General features: G+C 40.9%; 1 protein-coding gene across 1 annotated transcript in view; it reads right to left on the reverse strand.

Annotated features, from left to right (window-relative positions):
• ROBO1 (roundabout guidance receptor 1) overlaps positions 1-19,221 on the reverse strand; it is a gene marked incomplete at its 3' end in the record, with an annotated part of 86,807 nt that overhangs the window by 17,152 nt on the left and 50,434 nt on the right. Inside the window, exons 17-21 of the mRNA XM_010176809.2 lie at positions 16,372-16,398; positions 13,458-13,500; positions 9,527-9,681; positions 5,106-5,441; positions 2,453-2,560 (exon numbers count right to left, since the gene is read on the reverse strand). Of these exons, the coding sequence (XP_010175111.2) occupies positions 2,453-2,560; positions 5,106-5,441; positions 9,527-9,681; positions 13,458-13,500; positions 16,372-16,398 (669 nt within the window). The remainder of the gene's footprint in view (positions 1-2,452; positions 2,561-5,105; positions 5,442-9,526; positions 9,682-13,457; positions 13,501-16,371; positions 16,399-19,221) is intronic.

Consider the following 19,221-nt stretch of genomic DNA (forward strand, 5'->3'; position numbering starts at 1 on the left):
AGTCAAAATGCGAGAAAACCATAAATTAATTTTACAAGCAATGTCACTAAGAGTGAGCTTCCTACTTCTATTAATTATATTATAGATTCTAATCTGAAACAAATGAGCTGTAGACATATTTTCTAAAGTGCCTTTATACTATTTAATTGCTGGAACCTAAAATACAATATGATACAGATATGATCTATTAAAGTTCCACTGTTGCATTAAGTCACTGAATATATGTAATTTGTACTTGTCCACTGAAATGTTTTAGGCACAATGAAATTACTAGTTTTAGTCTAAATGGCAGGTGCAGTTGGAAATAATTGCTGGAAGAACTAAAATAACAGTGGGAAAAAAAAAAGAGAGAGCAATGAAGTATTGCACAAATGTTTTCAACTACTATTACTGGGAAATTATAGCTCATAATAGAACAATGCAGCTTGCACAGTTCTTATTCAGTAACTTTGAATATGACCAATTATTCTGGTGGTCTTGAATTTTACCTTTGGACATGGCTATGATGAGAACTGACTCGACCACTGCTCCTCGGTGTACATTTTTCTCCTTCCTTGTTATTGTTGCTTCTTCAATTGCAGATAAAATTACTGTATTTTTGAGGATGTTTTAGAATCCTTCAGATTTTTCTTCAGCTCAGGTATGGTTTATATTACCCTAGTTCAGCCATAGCCATATTTAATCACAGCTAACACATGATTAAATGTGCTACAGGGAGATTTAGGAAGCTGCTTGTTCTCACTTCTGCTGTCTCAGATTTTCCATTCTTACAGACAGTAGTTCTGCTTATTATTGTCCGACATCAGCTACTAGATACCAACATGTTTTAGCTACATACAATTATTTTTCTGTATCTCAGTATGTCAAGCAAGATCCTAACTATCCCAAGGCGACCATCATCAGCATTCTCTCCCCTAAGCACCATGATATATACCAAGTTCAGCACAACTAATTTATTACTGTGGTCACCTTGCTTCGTTCCTGCTGGAGTCCTCTGTACAGGACCATAAATTGTTAGCATTATGAATAATCATAAATAGGTGTCAGCATGGAGAGTACCCCCTTCTCATTTTTTATTTGCATGAGTTCATCCCCCTGAGAGGTTTCATGCTGGATTTCAGGTCTGAGCGTCGTTAATGACAGGCTCAGCACTACATCCTGATGTTGCAGACCTGGGAACAGGCAAAAGGCTGCCTCCCAGAACATCCCTGAGCAGCTGGGAGAGACGGGAGCTGTGCTTATCTCACCTCAGCTGCTGAGAAAACAGGTCACCCGAAGGCACAGCAGGGTCACCTACATGTTTATGTCTCTGCTGTGCCTCGGTCACAATCCATCCAGATGGACAGCACATCGGGATCGAGCCAACTGGACTATCAAAGGCAACAGCAGAACAAGAGCCGAGAAGGAAAGTCCTCATCGCAATTAGTAAAGTCCAGGGCGCTGCTAATTGTGACCATAACTCACCACAGCATTAGCTTGATGCCAATAAACACAGGCTGAATCATCAGACTTGGAGTAAAGCCCCAAACCAAGCCTACATGGTTTCTGCTTTAGCTCTAAACATTTCACACACCTCTACCAGAAATCAAAGCCGAAAGTCAACGGGTTATACCATGATGAGAAGCAATAACTTTTGAATTAAACCATATTCTGTGTTTCAAAGCACTGAGTGCCATTTCATCGCTCTCCAGCACAAAAACCTGTCTTGTTTCACGTTTTTCACAAAGGACTTTTAGATACTTTGCACAGGAGATGCCAATGAGATACACAATTTAATTATCTACTGTCTACATCTGACTGATGTACAAGTATAGTTCTGACATACAGCCGCTGAAACCTATAAAAATTCTAGGTATCCATGCATGCTTCTTGTACACAATACAATGCATGGGTTTAATCTGGAAAAATGAAAAAATTTCTTAAAGCAGCTCTGTTAGGTATCACTCAAATGTTCTGGTAGCTTGAGCCTGTTCATGAATAACGGCATCTTGGGTGAACAGATCCAAAAGATGGAAAAGAAGTCTCTAAAGTATCAGGAAGGTAAAATAAAAATAATAATAATATTTTTTTTAAAAAAATTAATAAATTAAAATCCTCTTTTTTGGCGACAGCTGAAAAGGACCATCTATGGTTTGCCCACTTGGAAGCCATATTAACCAGCAGGGCATTAACATCAGGGAATCCAGCTTCAATTTGATTCCATGACTTTCACAATTTTGGACAATCAGTCACCTAATTGACATGTAGACGGCACTACACAATCATGGGGACTCAACAGAAATCCAGGCACCTACTAGGGCAGTTTTGATGCTGTTTAACATCCCTGTGCTCTAACTCCTGTCACTGGGTCCCTCCCTGCCACCCCTTCTGTAAGTCTGTACCAAACCCTAACTGTGGCCACCACGTCCAAACACCAAACCCCTAAAGATCGGAAAACCCTGTAGATACTCACCAGAGGTACTACTGCCTCTGTCCGAGCTGTTGTAGGATCCACCCGTATTCTGGTCATACGACTGGTTGTAGGGAATAGTTGGAGCAATGTTGTCATTTACCCGGTAATCTGCAAGTTAACAGTATGGTTAAGGCAAGCCCTTCAGAAAGACATCTCCTCTTATATGCCTGTTCTATAACACACAGTACCATCTCCTGAAAATAAGTGAGGAAGAAATTAACTTGTTTCTTGAAAGGAAAATCATCCTATAATCATGTTTTATTTTTGACTCAAATTGTTTCAGGAAAATCCTGGGAAGCTAGTAGCTCCACAGCAAAAATGAAGTCAGATGAAAACCTGCACACAGGGTTGTCCCAATGCCTCTGCAAGGATTAAGTCTCAATGGTCACATATACAACTTGTGTGAGTGTTTTGCACACAAACAGACTGTCACCTGGATTGATTTGCCCTGGTCTCTGCTGAATTTAGGTGTGCAGGGCAGCTGATGGCCCGTGGCAGCTACTTTTTGTGTTTCAAAGGTGACAAACCCACGTAGGCGTCAGCCCTGCGTTATGATCTAGATGAATGATGATTTATCATGATGATCTGAATTATCATGATGATCTGAATTATCATTATTATTATGAATTATCATGACTGAACGATCTGCTGGAGCAACAGTGCAGCTGCACTGAATCTGGTTTACAACAGAAGAGGTCTTTGTTTAATGCCTGCTGGCTCCAAGCAGATTTCTATTTACATGGGGTCATGCAGGTTCTAGCTTCAGGCAGGGTGTTTATTTTTTTTTAATTTTTGATGCTCATGGCTATTACAGTAACTTCCTTCTCCAGTTCCAAAGCACTTGGTGCACATATGCTACTTTTAAATCTAGATTTGGCAACCAGATCTGTAAAACTTGAGCAGAAGTACAAGACTCATCTGACAAAACAGTACTCTCGTGTCAAAAAGGAATTATAATTTACAGAGAACAGAAAGGAGCTGAGTTACTTTTCATCCAGCAAACACAACTGCACCATAAACACAACATCAAGTAGCGACAAGGAAGCACAGCACGTAACTCATCAAAATGGTTATTTCCCATCACAAAAGCTATAGGTAGAATTGTCAGCAAGATGGTTTTGACTTTGGGAATGAGAAAAACCAAGATCAGAATACTGACTCATAAAGTAGCAAATCAAAACAAAAATAAACAAAACTCAGAATCCAGTTCCCCATCTGCTGCAGGAACGGTGGTGATAATGTAAGCATGGGAAAAAGAGCAAAATGATAAATTCCACAGCGGAGTGTATTCTGTAATCGTTTCTCAGCCTAGCTGCATTCCAGAGACCACGCTGGAGCCCTGCATACCGCATATGTTTACACAGAGGATAAACAGTAAATCAACACTCTGAAATATGTATATATGGCTGTCAGCAGACAATGCTTTAAGGGGCCTTTACACACTACAATCTGCTAGAGAATACGCAGCTGTAATATACACAGTTTGAAAGATGCAGGATCTTCCAGGGCATAAAAACCAACCATGTTTTAATTCCAAAACAGATCAGTAATACACAGTTCATAAAAGAAAACATAATGACAAAAAAAAATACAGCTTTCACCCTCTAGTAAGGAGCCACAAAACCCAAATTTTCTTTTGGCATCTTTATGTCAAGGGAAGATGTCCCATTTTATATTGCCCTTTGAACTCCTCTGTGAGTAGATGGGTCCAGGAGAGAACTCAACATTCCTGCAATGAAACGTATCTCCTCACTGGATAACTGATCGCTATGAGATCACTTCAGTTACAACAATCCCTGGAAAAAGCTCCAAGTTAGAATGGGTCCAGCTCCTAGGGATACTGTTTTGCAAATCAGGTTATTAAAAGAGGTTGCACGGTAGCCTGGAGGACTAGCAAGAAATCACATACCTATTTCTTCCAACTCCCACACATTATATTAAAGAAACATGCCCTCAAGGCCACAAAAGTACATTCTGATGTTTCCCGTTAACACTGACATCAATTTATTTTTAGCTTCTGGATCCACAGACTTCAGTCAGGGTAACAAAGGAATTTAGTGTCCAGAACTGTGTGCGGTAGCGTTGCCTCTCGATATGCGAATCGAAGGCTTGCTAGGAACAAGTCTAAAATGAATTGGATCACTCCATTTGTGTCCCCAGTGTGCAACACAATACAATTTTACAGACTTTGATATGCAAAATTTCATTCGTTTACATGAACATGTAGATTTAATTAGCCTCCATCCACGACTGGGAAGAGTGGGTTGACCTATTTAAAATTTAAGGTAGAGTATAATGCGACTACCATGCATCTGGCTTATGAATAAAATATCTGGCCTCTGTCCTAACCAATCCCTTAACTACTATTAAATTTAAATTAGTCTCCAATCCATAGGAAATGTATTTTATTTAACTCTTTTCTAAAGATACAGCTTGTTATTTTTTATAATAAATTCAATATCTGAAGGTTATTGTGGTGCTAATTAACTTTCTGACACTGGTAACTGTGAATTTCTACATCTAAAGAGGGAGAAGTCTAAAAGCACCACAGCAGCCTGTAATTGCTGAACCTGAAAAGCTTTAGACTCCCAGCACCAGAAGGTCAAAACTCCTCTGATGGCTAAAGAGGAGAAACAAGCTAAAAGCTCTTCACCTTTGTTTAATTTGTTTTGCTCCATAATGTTGTACTGTATGGGTGCAACCTCTTGCTTTGGCTGAACAGAGGGTTTCCAGTGTTTCTCATTCGTATCCCCGCTGCCATTGTTAACATTATTGCTGATATTGGACTGGATGAGTTGAGTGGTGGCATAAGGAGTGGGCTGCCCAGGCTGGCTGACAAATCTTCCATCCTTTAGATTTGGGCTATTGAAGGTTTTCATCTCATTGATTTTGTTGCTGAGGTCCACGTCACCATACACAGTTGACTCAGGCAACATCAGGTTTGTTTGCTTGTTGTCCAGCTGATTGTTGTAATTTGCTATACAATCGGCTAACCACAGAGGAGAGAAAAAAGAAAAGGTCATTCTGTTCGCTTACACCGTACTTCCAACGAAATTCCCTCTAAAAATGTTTACAGTGCACAGCTACACGGCTTGCACCCATGAAGCACATACTGTAATTAACTAAATAATTTACAGAAGATCATTTACCTTATAAGCTACTGCTTCAGAAGTAGCGTCCACTGTTCTGATTCACTGTAAATTCAGATCTTCTCAATTGTATCTACAATGACTTACCTTGCTGGGCTTTTCCCACAGTGGCCAGATAAACATCCACATTTCTAGACATTATTTTCAAAGATGTATAGATATCCAACCAATACTGTGACTAAAATAATTTGCATCAAAAGGAAAAAATCAACCAAAACTTAAGAGAGGGAATAGCTAAACATGCCAGTCATCTCCTGTCACCTCAAAAGCATTTAGAATTGCGTGTACTTGCAATAAGAAACAGAGATACAACAGATTTTTATAAAACAGACTGAAAGATGATTACACATAACAGAATTAAAGAGAAACAGTCCAATGTGAAAGGTAACTCAGTGCCCAGCAGGAAGTCTTTATTTGGTTATTATTTCCTTGTACAATCTTATATTTTGCTTTGAAACAAAAAGACAGGAAAGCAATCTGGAATTTTTGCTCATTTTTACTTGCTTTGGCTATCACAAAATAAGGAACACCACAGTAATGCCATCGTCCTGTATGCTAAATATCTATTATATAGACAGCATGAATTCATTCTTCTAGCAGTTGTTGCACCAGGAGGTCACCACTTATTGCACAGAGTGAATGAGCCACGTGCTGATGCTCTGGTCACTCCTGGGTGAAGCAGCACAGCTGCCTGTCCATGTTCTCCTGCCTCTGCCTGACACCAGCTCCACACACTATTTTTCCTCTCCGTATCCAGCCCGCTGGAAGAATATTGAATGGAAGAACACAGTCTGTGGTCGGCAGTTAGAAGGCTCAGGGAAACCAGCATTCAATGATCATTAAGCAAAAAATTCTCATTTGCCAGCTGATTAACGCCTCAATAATTACAAAACAATCACCAGGAACATGGTTTTCCTCTTTTAAAAGATGTGGTATTTATGCTAATGAGTTTGATACAAAACGTGAAGTCCATTACCTGTGGCCACAATTAATTTACTGGAGAGGGTGCCAAGTAAAAAAAAACTGAGTACAGAATTCAGGATTTGACCATTACACTAAATGAAATAACTACTAAATATAGAGGAGGTTCAATTTCAAAAATATTTCCTAATACATACATCTTTTTTGAGAAATATTTCCTGAAAAGGGAAATAAAATACTACTTGAGGAAGGAAACCACTGATCCACATTTTCAGTTATTAAGGAACAGTATGAGAACATGCCACATACAACTTATCATTGCACATTTCATGCCCCCCAGCCTGTGTTTTTTGAAGGTTTTACTGTTTGATATATTTTTCTTTCTTATACAAGCTGTTATTTATTACGCTTCACAGTCTTCCACTTCTTGATTTCTACTTTTTAAATGTTTTCATTTCTGCTTTTTTCTCTCACCTACTGAAACCAAGCCAGTCTTTCCTCCTTTCCCAGTCTATTGTATTATATTGGGCAATTCTACATCCAGGATATTCTTCATTCCCAGTACCTCATGCTTTGCTATAATATCCTTGCAGAGTCACTTATAACATATATTTTCACCTCCTCCTGTTTTCAGCTACATCTGATTTGTGTGTAGGGCAATATATTCAATACAGTATATGCAGTATGTACATTTTTTTTTACATAGATGCATTAGAATTCCTCATACAAAGCACTTAAGCAAAACTGTTTTACCTATATAACAGAAGATTCATTCTGTTAATTTATTTTTTTAATAGCATCTACTTTTAGGACAACCTGTTCCCATTCTGTAGACTTGGAAGACACTACTATACTTAAAAGAAACTACAAAATGCACAGTTACTTAGCAATTTCACAGCTACAGAGAGGACATCCAGCTCTGCTCCTTCAGAGTACACGCCAAGCCCAAGCTGACATAATTAAGAATATTTCTCATATTTTCCAGGACAGAAGAGACCACTACGAGCATCTTGTCTGACCCTCAAGCTCATAAGCTCTACTTAAAAGGAAGGAATCACTTTGCAGCACAACCAAGCTTAACATAAAAGCTAAACTGAGAAAGAATCCACTGCACCTCACGCCAAGGTGTTACAATAGTTTACAGCCCTCAAAAATGCTCATTCTCTTCCTTTGCTGAATCTGTTGAGTTTCAGTTTCTAGAACTTGGTATGTCAGTAAAGTATCTCGACATCAAAACCCTTTTTACGTAGATATTTGTGGACATGGAAGGTACAAGCCTCTCATGTTCAGATCTCTCCCCTCCCTCTGAAGCACCTGGCACTGGTCACTGTCAGACAGCATATTGCAGGAGATGAATTACCACCATCCTGTCCTGACTGCTTCCACATTAATTACAGGAGGTTCTGCTGTTTGGGGCTTATGTGACTTCACTACAGGTAATCACACCCCCTCTCTGAAATGCTGGGAAATGCTCCCAGCAAAAATCAGTGAGAGATGCCGGAGTGGGAAAGATGCATTTGCATTGCTCATGAGTAACACAAATGAGGTTAAAACAAAAGGAACCTGAAGTCCATTAAGAACTAAATGCTCAACACCTGGTGCTTCCAGACATACTTCCCCATCTGTGTTCCCATGGAATTCTCAAGGATCCCTTCGAGAGCACTCTGAGTCCTGCCCGAGCTCCTGGGAGCTACCACTGAACCTCACATCTCAGAATTGTGTTCAGAGTGTGAAGTTAACTATTTTTTACCCACACACCCTAGACAGAAAAGCAGCTATCTGATTTTGTGGAAAATGGCAACCCAAGGGAAGTTTTGAATGTGCCAAAGGAGACTGATTGTCTTGCAAGTACTGTAGCAATGTCACAACAACCCCACGCAACGTCACAGGTTTGGGGAGGAGTAGGCTGGAGAACTGCTCAGCAGAGAGGGACCTGGGGGTCTTGGTCAACAGCAGCTGAACATGAGCCAGTAGAGTGCCCAGGTGGCCAAGAACATCCTGGCCTGGATCAGCACTAGTGTGGCCAGTAGGACCAGGGAAGTTCTCTTCCCCCTGTGCTGGGCACTGGTGAGGCCGCAGCTGGAGTGCTGGGTTCAGTGTTGGGCCCCTGAGTCCAAGAAGGACATGGAGGTGCTGGAGCGTGTCCAGAGAAGGGCAACGGAGCTGGGGAAGGGTCTGGAGCACAAGTGTGCTGAGTTCCCTTGTGGCTGAGGGAACTGGGGGTGTTGAGCCTGGAGAAAAGGAGGCTGAGGGGAGACCTTCTGGCTCTGTCCAACTCCCTGAAAGGAGGATGGAGAGAGGTGGGTGTTTGTCTCTTCTCCCAGGTAACAAGTGATAGAATGAGAGCAAACGTCCTCAAGTTGCACCAGGGAAGGTTTAGGTTGCATCTGAGGAAAAACTTATTCACTGAAAGGGTTCTCAGGCATTGGAACAGGCTGCCCAGGGAGGTGGTGGAGTCACCATCCCTGGAGGTATTTAGAAGACATGTCGACATAGTGCTTAGGGACATGGTTTAGGGGTGGAACTTGGCAGTGTTAGTTTTATGATTTGACTTGATGATCTTAAAGGCTTTTTCCAACCAAAATGATTCTCTGCTTGCTTCCCACCACACCCAAACCAGAAGGAAAATCTGACTACTGTCCATTCTGGTACTTCTCCTTCTCCAAGGAGAAGCAAGCCCCCCAAGCAACAAGGATGTACAGAATAACCTAACAATGGCCTTATCAGCTCTTTTTCAGATGCTGAAACATGTCAGTTCAGTGTGACTTTGGTAACATTGACCTTTGCAAAGGTTCATTCAGACAACAGCTGCTACAACTGTCCAAAGGGGACAGAAAAACCAGACTCAAAAAGGGACCAGAAGCAGAACCATGACACAGAGGAGAAACTGTATTAGGTCGAAATGCATTGGAAATGAAAAAAACCAAACCAACCTGTATGCTCAGGTACTAGAAGTATCTACTCTGTAAAGAAGATTCCTTAGCAAAGTAGAAACATATCTAACCTGGTCGACTGTAGGTTGTAAGGTTGCTGTCGCTGTTCCCGTTGCCAGCGGTGCAGCAGTTGATGGAGCAGTCGTTGTGATTGTTCCCCGTGTTAGGCCAAGTATCTGCTAGCCATGGCTGAGTGGCTGGTTCACTGATGTTTAGGAGTCCTGGCCTTTAAAAACAAAGCTTGGTCATTTCATAAATTACATTAAACAGAAGCATTTTCACATTGCCATTATATTCTTCTCAAAAAGAACCTAAAGTTCTTTCTAAAGTTCCTATATTCTTCCCAAAAAGGATAGATATTAAAAAATAACATCACATATTTAAAGGCTTGAGCATTGGAAAATACAGCTTGATTCAATGATTTAATGGTTTCTCCTCTCCTATATAACCTAAGACACTCAGAAATGAACAGCCAAGGCCAGCAGCAGTTCAGTTTGCTGAACTCTACACACACGTTGGTGCGTAGCCTTTACCTGTCACTTTGGTGGGTTTTGATTTTTTGGGGGTTTTTTTTTTCCTAGCAAGGTTGTATTTCTATTTTTCTGCCCCTCCTCTTTTTCTTAAAGAAAGCAAGGTAAAAAAAGGGGAAATTGGCAAGTCACCCAAACAAAAAATTCACACATGGAAGCGAGATGGATACGCAGAAATAAGAGCTGAGTTTAGAGGTGAATACTCCCAAATTCTTGGTGATCTATGAAGCCAGGTTCTCCTCACCACCGGACAAGCCCTACTGTAGTGGGCCAAAGGGAACAGCAGATTAGAGAAACCTCTGTCACTCGGGAGTGTTTGGATCTCACCAAGCACACTGCGTGTGATATATCTTTGCCACTCGCCTCATATTTCTGTGGGTGGAACAGCAGCAGCTCCTAAGCGAGTTTAAAGTAACTGGGAATACTCAACACCTTAAAAATAAAGTGCATTATTCCTGCCATCAGCAGCAAGAAACAGCACTCCCTGGTTTCCAAGCTGCTGAACTTTTCTAGTGAGCGTGAAAGATGCTCTGATGAACGTTGTGTAGAATCTCTGGTGCCTCTTCAGTTTTCACACTAACAAGGCAATGGCACGTTAGAAAGTCACAGATAAGCAGCATCCCCTAAAAACTTAAAATTGCCTTTGATAACTAAGGTGTTTTCAGAAATAGGTAGTTTTAGCCACTGTCATATATATATATGTGTGTGTGTGTGTATATATATATATATATATATATATAAGGAACACAGTGTCTTTCATCACATGATTTAAGAGGCAACTTCCCATTTGAAACAGTGCAGAAACCAGTCTCCCTAGTATAAGCTGTGCTGCTCTTCAAAAATAAAATGTGCTAATCCTCTTAAACTACAAGTTGAGAACACAAACTGCACGCAGCTCGTTGGGGGGGACGCAGTCTTGTCAGTGCCGCAGGCTTAAGTCATAGTCTTCGCATGACATTTAAAAGATCTCTACATATATATGTGTGTATATATTTCTATACTGCATATGTCATCTGGCAATTTACCATAGGAGGTGATGAGGCTTGATGTACTGTCAGGCTGACAAATCAGCCCATACACATGCACTAAACGAGTGGTTTTTTTGCAAATCTGAAATAAATGTACAGCTATACGGTCCTGTGAGCAGGGCAGTCCAGTTGGGATACCCAGCTTTTCCCTACCACTCTGTTCTTACAATGAATCAGACAATAGTTTGGTTGGAAAAGACCATTATGATGAAACTATATCTCAGGGTGCCTGGAGGAGACAAAGCCTCCCAGAACATCTCAGCACTTTCAAGACCTGTGGACTGGATTTTTTTGATAGAGTTAAAAGTCCTTTACTTCTAAAATTTCCTTTGCATTCACAGCTGCTGTCATGTAAGAAATGTAGTGTGAGGTATATAAGTAGACAAAAAACTCTCCTAATTGGAGCCATTTAGGTGGAACTGTAGGCAAGAGGTGTTTGCATTTCAGCTCCACAGCCTGTTGATGATCAGAGATCATCATTTCCAAAGATCTTTAACCTTTGCAGCAAATTCTTTGGATCCTTGAGGTCCCGTACTGGGTTTGGGGTAAACTGAGCTGTGTGGGTGCCTAGCTGGAGTCCATCCACCACCACTACCCTTACTGGAATCCTGTCTAGAGAATGAATTGACATAGAATTTGGGTGTTTTTTCCAGCACTGCATAAGTGGGGATTGTGTTGCAATGTATGACTGTGATGTTCTGAATTCTGAATAACCCTTTAACAGGCTCACATACCTGCACTTGGCAAAAAAAGGCGAAACCTCTCCCAAACACTGCCAATATCACGTAAGGAAGTGAAACCCTTAGGCTGGGAAATCAGAGTAAAGCTTTCATATGGAAAAATAACTGCAGAAGCAGTTCCACATTCTACAAAATAATACATCTTGTAAATGCTCTATATGCAAATGAACACAAGCAGCATCGATGTTAGTGCCGTGAATCAATCACACTGCTAGAGCGTGGCACTGATCCTTAAATCCAGGACAGTAAAAACCAGACTGCTTCTCTAGCAGCACCAATGTGACTGTGTACGACACAGACACTCCTGGGTTCATCCCTGTCCTCCCAGTTTACTTGAGTGTGCTTTGTCTGGCTCACGCTATGGGAAGCGGCACAAAGAACACAAAGGATGTTAACTGCATCTCTGGCTGTACAACCTTGTCAGGGAAAGAGAGGGTTCCTCTCTGCTCTCTCTTATTTTCTCACTATCCTGGGGTGAAGGCAGCAACCTAGTGATTTACAGATTTGTCCATTCAGAAACCACATGGGAGCTGTTCCAGAGGTTTTTTTCCTCCACGGTTTTATGGCTATAACAACACAGCAGCAGAGCAGCCTCACATCTGCACAGTGTTCAAGTAGACTGGGAATATTTAATTTTATTCCCAATCTTTACCATTCCCAAGTTTTTGTACAGCCTTGCAGATCAGGAATCACAGGATGCCACTTGTGAAACAGGAATTAATGCAGGAATTTATCGCTCTGCTGCTCTCTGAGCTTTTAGAGTTTATTTTAGCATCATGTCACATCTTTCACCGAGATGCTTATGAAAAGGCATGCTTGAATGTGACCTAGAAAAAAAAGGTGTGCTACTGAAGTGACACTGCTCTGACCAGCCTTTTTGCTGAAACTGTCATTTTGCCTCCCAAAGAGAACGCCTCTACACAGGAAATGTAAATGACTGTTTTGTCCATTGCCATTCATTAAGTAATAATGTAAACCCAGTAAACATGTTGTAGTTCAATCTTCAATCTGGAACGGGCCAGGTTCTCAAAGCAGGGGGACTGGCATTTCAAACCTACCTGTTTCCCTCTCCTTCAGTGCCCGTCTCCTGTAAGGGATGTTTCAACTGTTGGGCATTCATAGCAAGATTTTTTCTTAAAAAGTCACCTTATAAACCGTTTATGCCTTCAACATGTTTTTCCAATAAACGTTTTCTTTCTTTGTAGTCTTCAACTGTTGGGCATTCATAGCAAGCTTTTTTCTTAAAAAGTCACCTTATAAGCCGTTTATGCCTTCAACATTTTTTTTCCAATAAACGTTTTCTTTCTTTGTAGTATTGGTGAGCCAGCTATATTTCTTAATCTTCATAAATACCGTCACTTAATTACTTTTACTCCCTTAATCAGCTGGTAAACCAGGTCTTAATTCTGAAGTTAACGTGCGCCCTCTGCTGTTCATTTTTTGAGATGCAGTTTTCACAGGTTAACAAAGCTGAAAATATTCCCATTCAATCTTTGGAAATCAACCTAAAAAATTTGAACCATACTTCCTGCTTCTAAACAGAAAAAAATATATGGCCAAAATATATATAAATTAATATAACAAATTAAAACATATCTTTGGAAGTCATTATTCTGCCATCACTTACAAGGACAACTGTACTCCCAGCATCCTTAAATTTAGTTGCGCGCGATTTCTAGCTTTAAAAATAAAGCATATAATTACCTGCCTCCACTGCTTACGGCCTCTCCTCCTCTCTGATACGTTACTGAAATAGTTAAAGATAAAAAAGGGAAACAATTTTAAAAAAGGAAATAATTTAAACATCATAAAAGACTCCTTAAATAGCAGCATTAAATTTGCCTTTGTTTCATTTTAGCTAAGACAATAAACGTGCACTGTTTAGACATCAGCTCTGAGTCTCATTCTGCAAGCTATTCCTTTAAATGCCAGTTTACACGTATTACTGGTGTTGCTCGACAAGGGCCAGTCTCAGCTCCAACAAAGTTTAATGTCTCAGTTCTGCTCTGGAAAACACAAACACACCCCAGTACCGCTTAAGCAAGCAGGAAGCCATACATCAGGCTGAACTTCTCCTTAACTCTGCTGACCTCAGTGGACTTACTCTGCGGAAGGATTTAGGTCATGTATTCATTTCATGAATGGTTAGATGTTGAAGCTTTGCTCTGCCCTATTATTTTGGTCAGATTACAGAGGTATCCTGATTCTGTAGCAGCCCTCACTGCCCATGTAAACCACAGCTCGCTACGGCCGAATCTAGCACGGAAACACAGGCTCTTGCTGAAAGCTACTGCACTGTGCTCATGGAACAAGCTGAAAGTCAACAGCAGCTTTGCATTTTGTAACATTTTACAACTGGATTTATTAATGATATTTTTAAGTCTAAAATTTATGTGTCTAAATATTGTTAAAAAAACATCCTGGCAGAAAGAATACTTCCTAAATGAGCAGGAATAGTGTTGCTAGTGCTTCAGAAGCATCACATTATCAAAGGGGGTGGCCACATGCATTTATTTGTTGGCATGGATTGCAGATCCTTCACAGGAAGCATCATGGTTGAGAAGTTAGTTTTTAGGATGTGAACATCCAAGAAGAATCAGTGCTATAAATCCTGTAGGTTTGCACTGGGTTTGGCAAAGGGTTAAGGAGATTGCCTCCTCCCTGCAAATGCTGATGGATTCTACATTTTCCAACTAGGAATGTGTTGGGAAAAAGCAGTCAAATTCTGCTCTTTAGAATAACTCCAAACTGGGAGTCTGCAAGAGAGAGATAAATGCTGGCAGTGATTACAATAACAGGATTAAAATGTAGGATGCATTGCTACAGGTAAGCCTTTTACTGTAGGTAATGCTGAAGAGAGTCTGGTTCCATTTAAAGTCAATGGAACTAATGACTGGGATTCTGCATTAAAAAAGGATTTTTTTTTTTCTTTCCTTTAAATGTTTTACATACTTTCTGGTTTTTTTCTGATTTCTTCTTTAAAAAATCCCAGTGCTATTTATTTTGCAGCTCTGCAGGTTGCCCAAGGAAGCTGTAGATGCCCTCTCCCTGGAAGTGTTCAAGGCCAGGTTGGATGGGGCTTTGAGCAATCTGGTCTAGTGGAAGGTGTCCCTGCTGATGGCAGGGGAGTTGGGACTGGGTGATCTTTAAGGTCCCTTCCAATCCTAACCATTCTATGATCTTATGGGATCCTGATATTTTCTTTTAAAGTTAAGAACCCTACTGAGAAAATAGATGTTAGCTAACCCACCAACCTCTGCAGGATTTCAGTCATGTGCTACAACTGTGACCGCAACAGAAGCCTTCTGCTAAGCCAATTAAAGCAACACCAAAATAATAAGGGTTTAAATTAGTCTCCACCATGGATCTCAAAGGACTTCAGAAACATTAGGGGCCACTCTTGACCCACGCTGACCAGTGAGCAACTCCACTGAGCGTAACAGGATGACTTTTGAAACAAGCCACTACCCAATGTGATTATGAGCATGTGGATAAGAACCTAACCCGTTCCTATTGGGTCTACGTGGATGAACACAGACAGACAGGAGATTGCTTCATCCACAGTCCAACCTGGAAGGACATAACTCAGCTGCTGCCCAGAGCCCAGATTAGCAGAGTGTTGATTTTGAGCTAACACACCTTGATAACATCAGTCTGCAGGGGAGGGGGCGGGTGGTGTTCACCCTGCCTGGACATACACGTCCAGCAAGTCTCATAAACCCGTGGTGAAAATAACAGATTGAGAACAAAGGAGGAGGAAACAGCCTGTCTGGTCACTCAGGCTGTAGCTACAGGTAATGCATGGGGTGTACTGGTGGGTACTGGGTGTGTTGACTCGTATCTACTGCAGAGGAAGAGCCACTGAGCTGCCCAACTCTGGGACCAACTGAAGGTCAAGCTCTACAGAATGGAAAGGCTCTCATGGACTTTGGTGGGCTACATCTCAGGCTATGCTGTATTTTGTACGTTTCCAAGCAAAAAGAAATAAAAGAGGATTTTAAACCCACCCTGAATGTGAAATGTGCCTCTGTTTACGTAGAACCTGATGATTATTTTAAAATTTCATCGCACAAATATAGTTTAAGGCAGCAAGCAAAGAAATCTCAACTGCTCTACCACTTTGATTTTCTGTATCTTCCAAAGCAGGCAACTCCTAGGACACTGGTTTAATGCAGATTCAGAAGAAAGAAAAGAAGCAAACGTTTCCCCAATCACCATCCCACCGAATCCTTTTCAAGGATCTGCTAACTCATCCCTCCTCCACCAGCACACCTAGATGCAGAAGGCCACATTACTCCATTGCAAAGCAAGAAGAGAGCCCGAGCTTGTCCAAACCGATGGGATCATGCTACAAAATGGTACGTTGGCTTCAAATGGCATGCTGCAAATGGTGCACTCACACGGGGAGAAAGTGGCAGCTGCAAAGCAAAGGCACGCCACTGCGAGCACAAAAACACACGCTTCTTGAGAGGACAAAATAATGATACCTGTCACTGGCAGAATGGTTTTAAAAACCTTCAGAACAGCTGGGCTGGTTATGTCAGAAAAAGAGAAACAAGTACCACAAACACATGCTAAAGGAACAAAGAAGGGGTTGGGGAAAAGTGCAAATATATACCTGTTGGTGTGAAGGTAAAAGACGGGACTGAAAAATCAAAACAAAATACAAACTGGTTATTAAGCTGAAGAGAGAAAGGGAAACATACCACATTAGTACAAATCTAGCAGACAGCTGAACATAAAACAAATGTTTATAACTAACCCAGTGGTTCAGTCACATTGATATAGAAACAAAATTAATTTTGCTATTCAGAAAGAAGCTTGTCACTGTAGGTACCATGCTAAAAAAAAAAAAAAAGCTTGATATTCTATTGTGCTCCTGAGGGGACCAGACTGTGGTTTAGCCTTTCACGTGTCCCTCAGTTCAGTATTTGAATTTTTCTGAAAATACTAGCACAAACAAAACCCCCACACTGTTAATCATTTTAGAATGCAGAATGACAAATTCCTTAACAAAGCCTTATCAAGGTCCTATTGAATCTTATCTGCAGTTCACTAAGTAAATGCTCATTACGCTGAACTAATATGCACATTTAAGTATTCAGTAAGGAAATAATAATCATATAAAGGAACAAAGAGAACTGCTGTTTTGCTGTCTCTGAATCAGGAATGGCACCAACTCTCACTGTAATAAAGGCACTAAAATCCACCGCAGCAATTAATTTTTGTTTTCATAGATGGGACTGTTAAACAGAGTTATTATCTTTCTCAAATAACCATAAAAAAAAAAAAAAGAAAGAGGTATGAGGTTTCCCTAGATGTGACATCTTTCTGCCTTTCAACCTTTGGCTTTGAGAGGGAAAAGGTTAACAACAGAACAAAGTCATTGCCTGACAATCTTCACTCTCACAGCTCCTATAAATCCTCTTCGGATCAATAGGGTCTCTGCTCCAAACACAGAGCACCAGCATCTGCTCTTCTTACCAGCACATGCTCCCTCTCCTGTTGACAAGTCAGTATAGTTTTTCTATCACTGATATATAGAAGAAAGCTAATATTGCCCTTTTCCATTTCATGACAACAAAGAGCAATTTAAGAGAAACACTAAAATATTCACTAAAAGTAGCCTTGAGACAGAATTTGATCAGCAAACCTGGCACAGAAAGATAAGGTTCTGGCTAAGAGAACAACTGCTTAATCTATTTTTTTATAATAACTCTGATGTTTGGGGGTGGGGGGGGCAGAGTGTCTTGCTGTAATTTAAGATTTGCTGTAGTTTTTCCCCCCTTTTACCAAGCTAATTTATTTCCAGGCATATGACACTCAGCAGAAAAAGAAAAATCTCTGTGCGTGTGCCCATTTCAGGCTTCATTTGTAGCACAGCTCTTTATCTTGGGAATTCCATTGTATTCTCTTTGAGCTAGGCTTCTGCACACAGTCAAGTTTAATTTAGCTACATTCAAAAATATAGAACCATAGTAACAGGCTTTCATTAAAATAGAAGGTGCATTTAAACCACAGCTATTCAAAAGAGAATCAAGTGTCTCAAAATTAATTTGCAATCACAAGGACATGAAAAAAAAATAAAATCCTAAACTACTGTCTCATTACTCTCCTGTGAACTCAGTGCTAAGGGTAGTTTAGTTTCTCCAGGAACTGAGGAACAGATGAACAGAGGTTCAACTAAATGAAATCTTTATCGCTACCACATGAAAGAACAACTTAATTCTCAGAGCTTCTATTAATAAACTCTTCTGAGTGTGTAAGGGTGCTGGTACAATATGTATGTGTGGGAGTAGTGAAGTATTTTAACAGATGTCAGGCCTGAGGCTAAATAGAAAAATAAATAAAAAAATGCAAGACTGAGGAAAGTTTGGGCTTGCAGCGATGACTGCAGAGCGGCAAACGAGTTGGTAATTTATATTTAACTCAAGATGGCTTTTTGAAATTGAAGAATACTTTACAATGGAGACACAGACCTTACTTTTCTGTCTATTTTCATTAAAATCTCCAACAAATTACACAAAAAGATATTTTTACAGCTACTGAAAAACACGGCTGTTTCGAACAACAGCCGATGCCGTTAAAGTAACCATTTTTAAGGACAAATTGTACATCTTGGGCTTAATCACAGGTACTGCTGAAAGCATAGCACGTTAGTTCGATAGGAGTGGAGAAAGGCGGCATGGCAGCATGCTATTAGTGACACAAACAGCGCAGCAGCACCTTGGGCTCTGGGTTATCTAAGCAATCCCAGCAGAACAACAATCAAAAGGTGCAATTCACCCCTGATTTCTGTGGTTCCAACTGCCTACTGTGAGCATCGGTACTTCAACAGCGCGGAGAGCACCGCAACTCCGCTACGCTCCAGAACAACTGCCACGTTTCTGCTCGCTCAGCTGCTGCTTTTAGCACTGCTTCTCTTCCCTAAAAACACACTGCTACCATTTCAAAACATCTGTGCCATATTTGCCTCTCTGCCTGGCCCATCACACATTCGTCCTTGAACTGACTAAAGAACCTAAATCTCATGACAACTTCCATGGGTTCAGATGCGCGCACCTTTTAAAGTCTATCTTTTGATTGCTAAATATCAAACGTTCTCCCACTGCTCCTTCAAAAGGGGGATCTCCCATTTTCTGATTCATTCCAGAATTTACTGGATCACTCTGTGACTGCCTATGAGGTACTGTTTTGAGATGTAGGGAATGGTAGCTGATTGAATTCGAGGGCTACAAAGATAATTAAGGGGTTGGGGAACCCTTCTTACGAGGAAAGAGTCAGAGAGCTGGGGCTGTTTAGCCTGGAGAAGAGAACCACAGAATCACAGGAGGTGAGTTGGAAGGGACCCACAAGGATCATCCAGTCCAACTCCTGTCCCTGCACAGGACAAGCCCAACATCCAGACCATGTCCCTGAGGGCACATGTTGGCCAAATGCTGCTGGCATCTTGTCAGGCTTGGTGCCA

This window comes from Antrostomus carolinensis, unplaced genomic scaffold (genome assembly GCF_000700745.2).
Source record: "Antrostomus carolinensis isolate BGI_N321 unplaced genomic scaffold, ASM70074v2 scaffold10271, whole genome shotgun sequence".
NCBI lineage: Eukaryota > Metazoa > Chordata > Aves > Caprimulgiformes > Caprimulgidae > Antrostomus > Antrostomus carolinensis.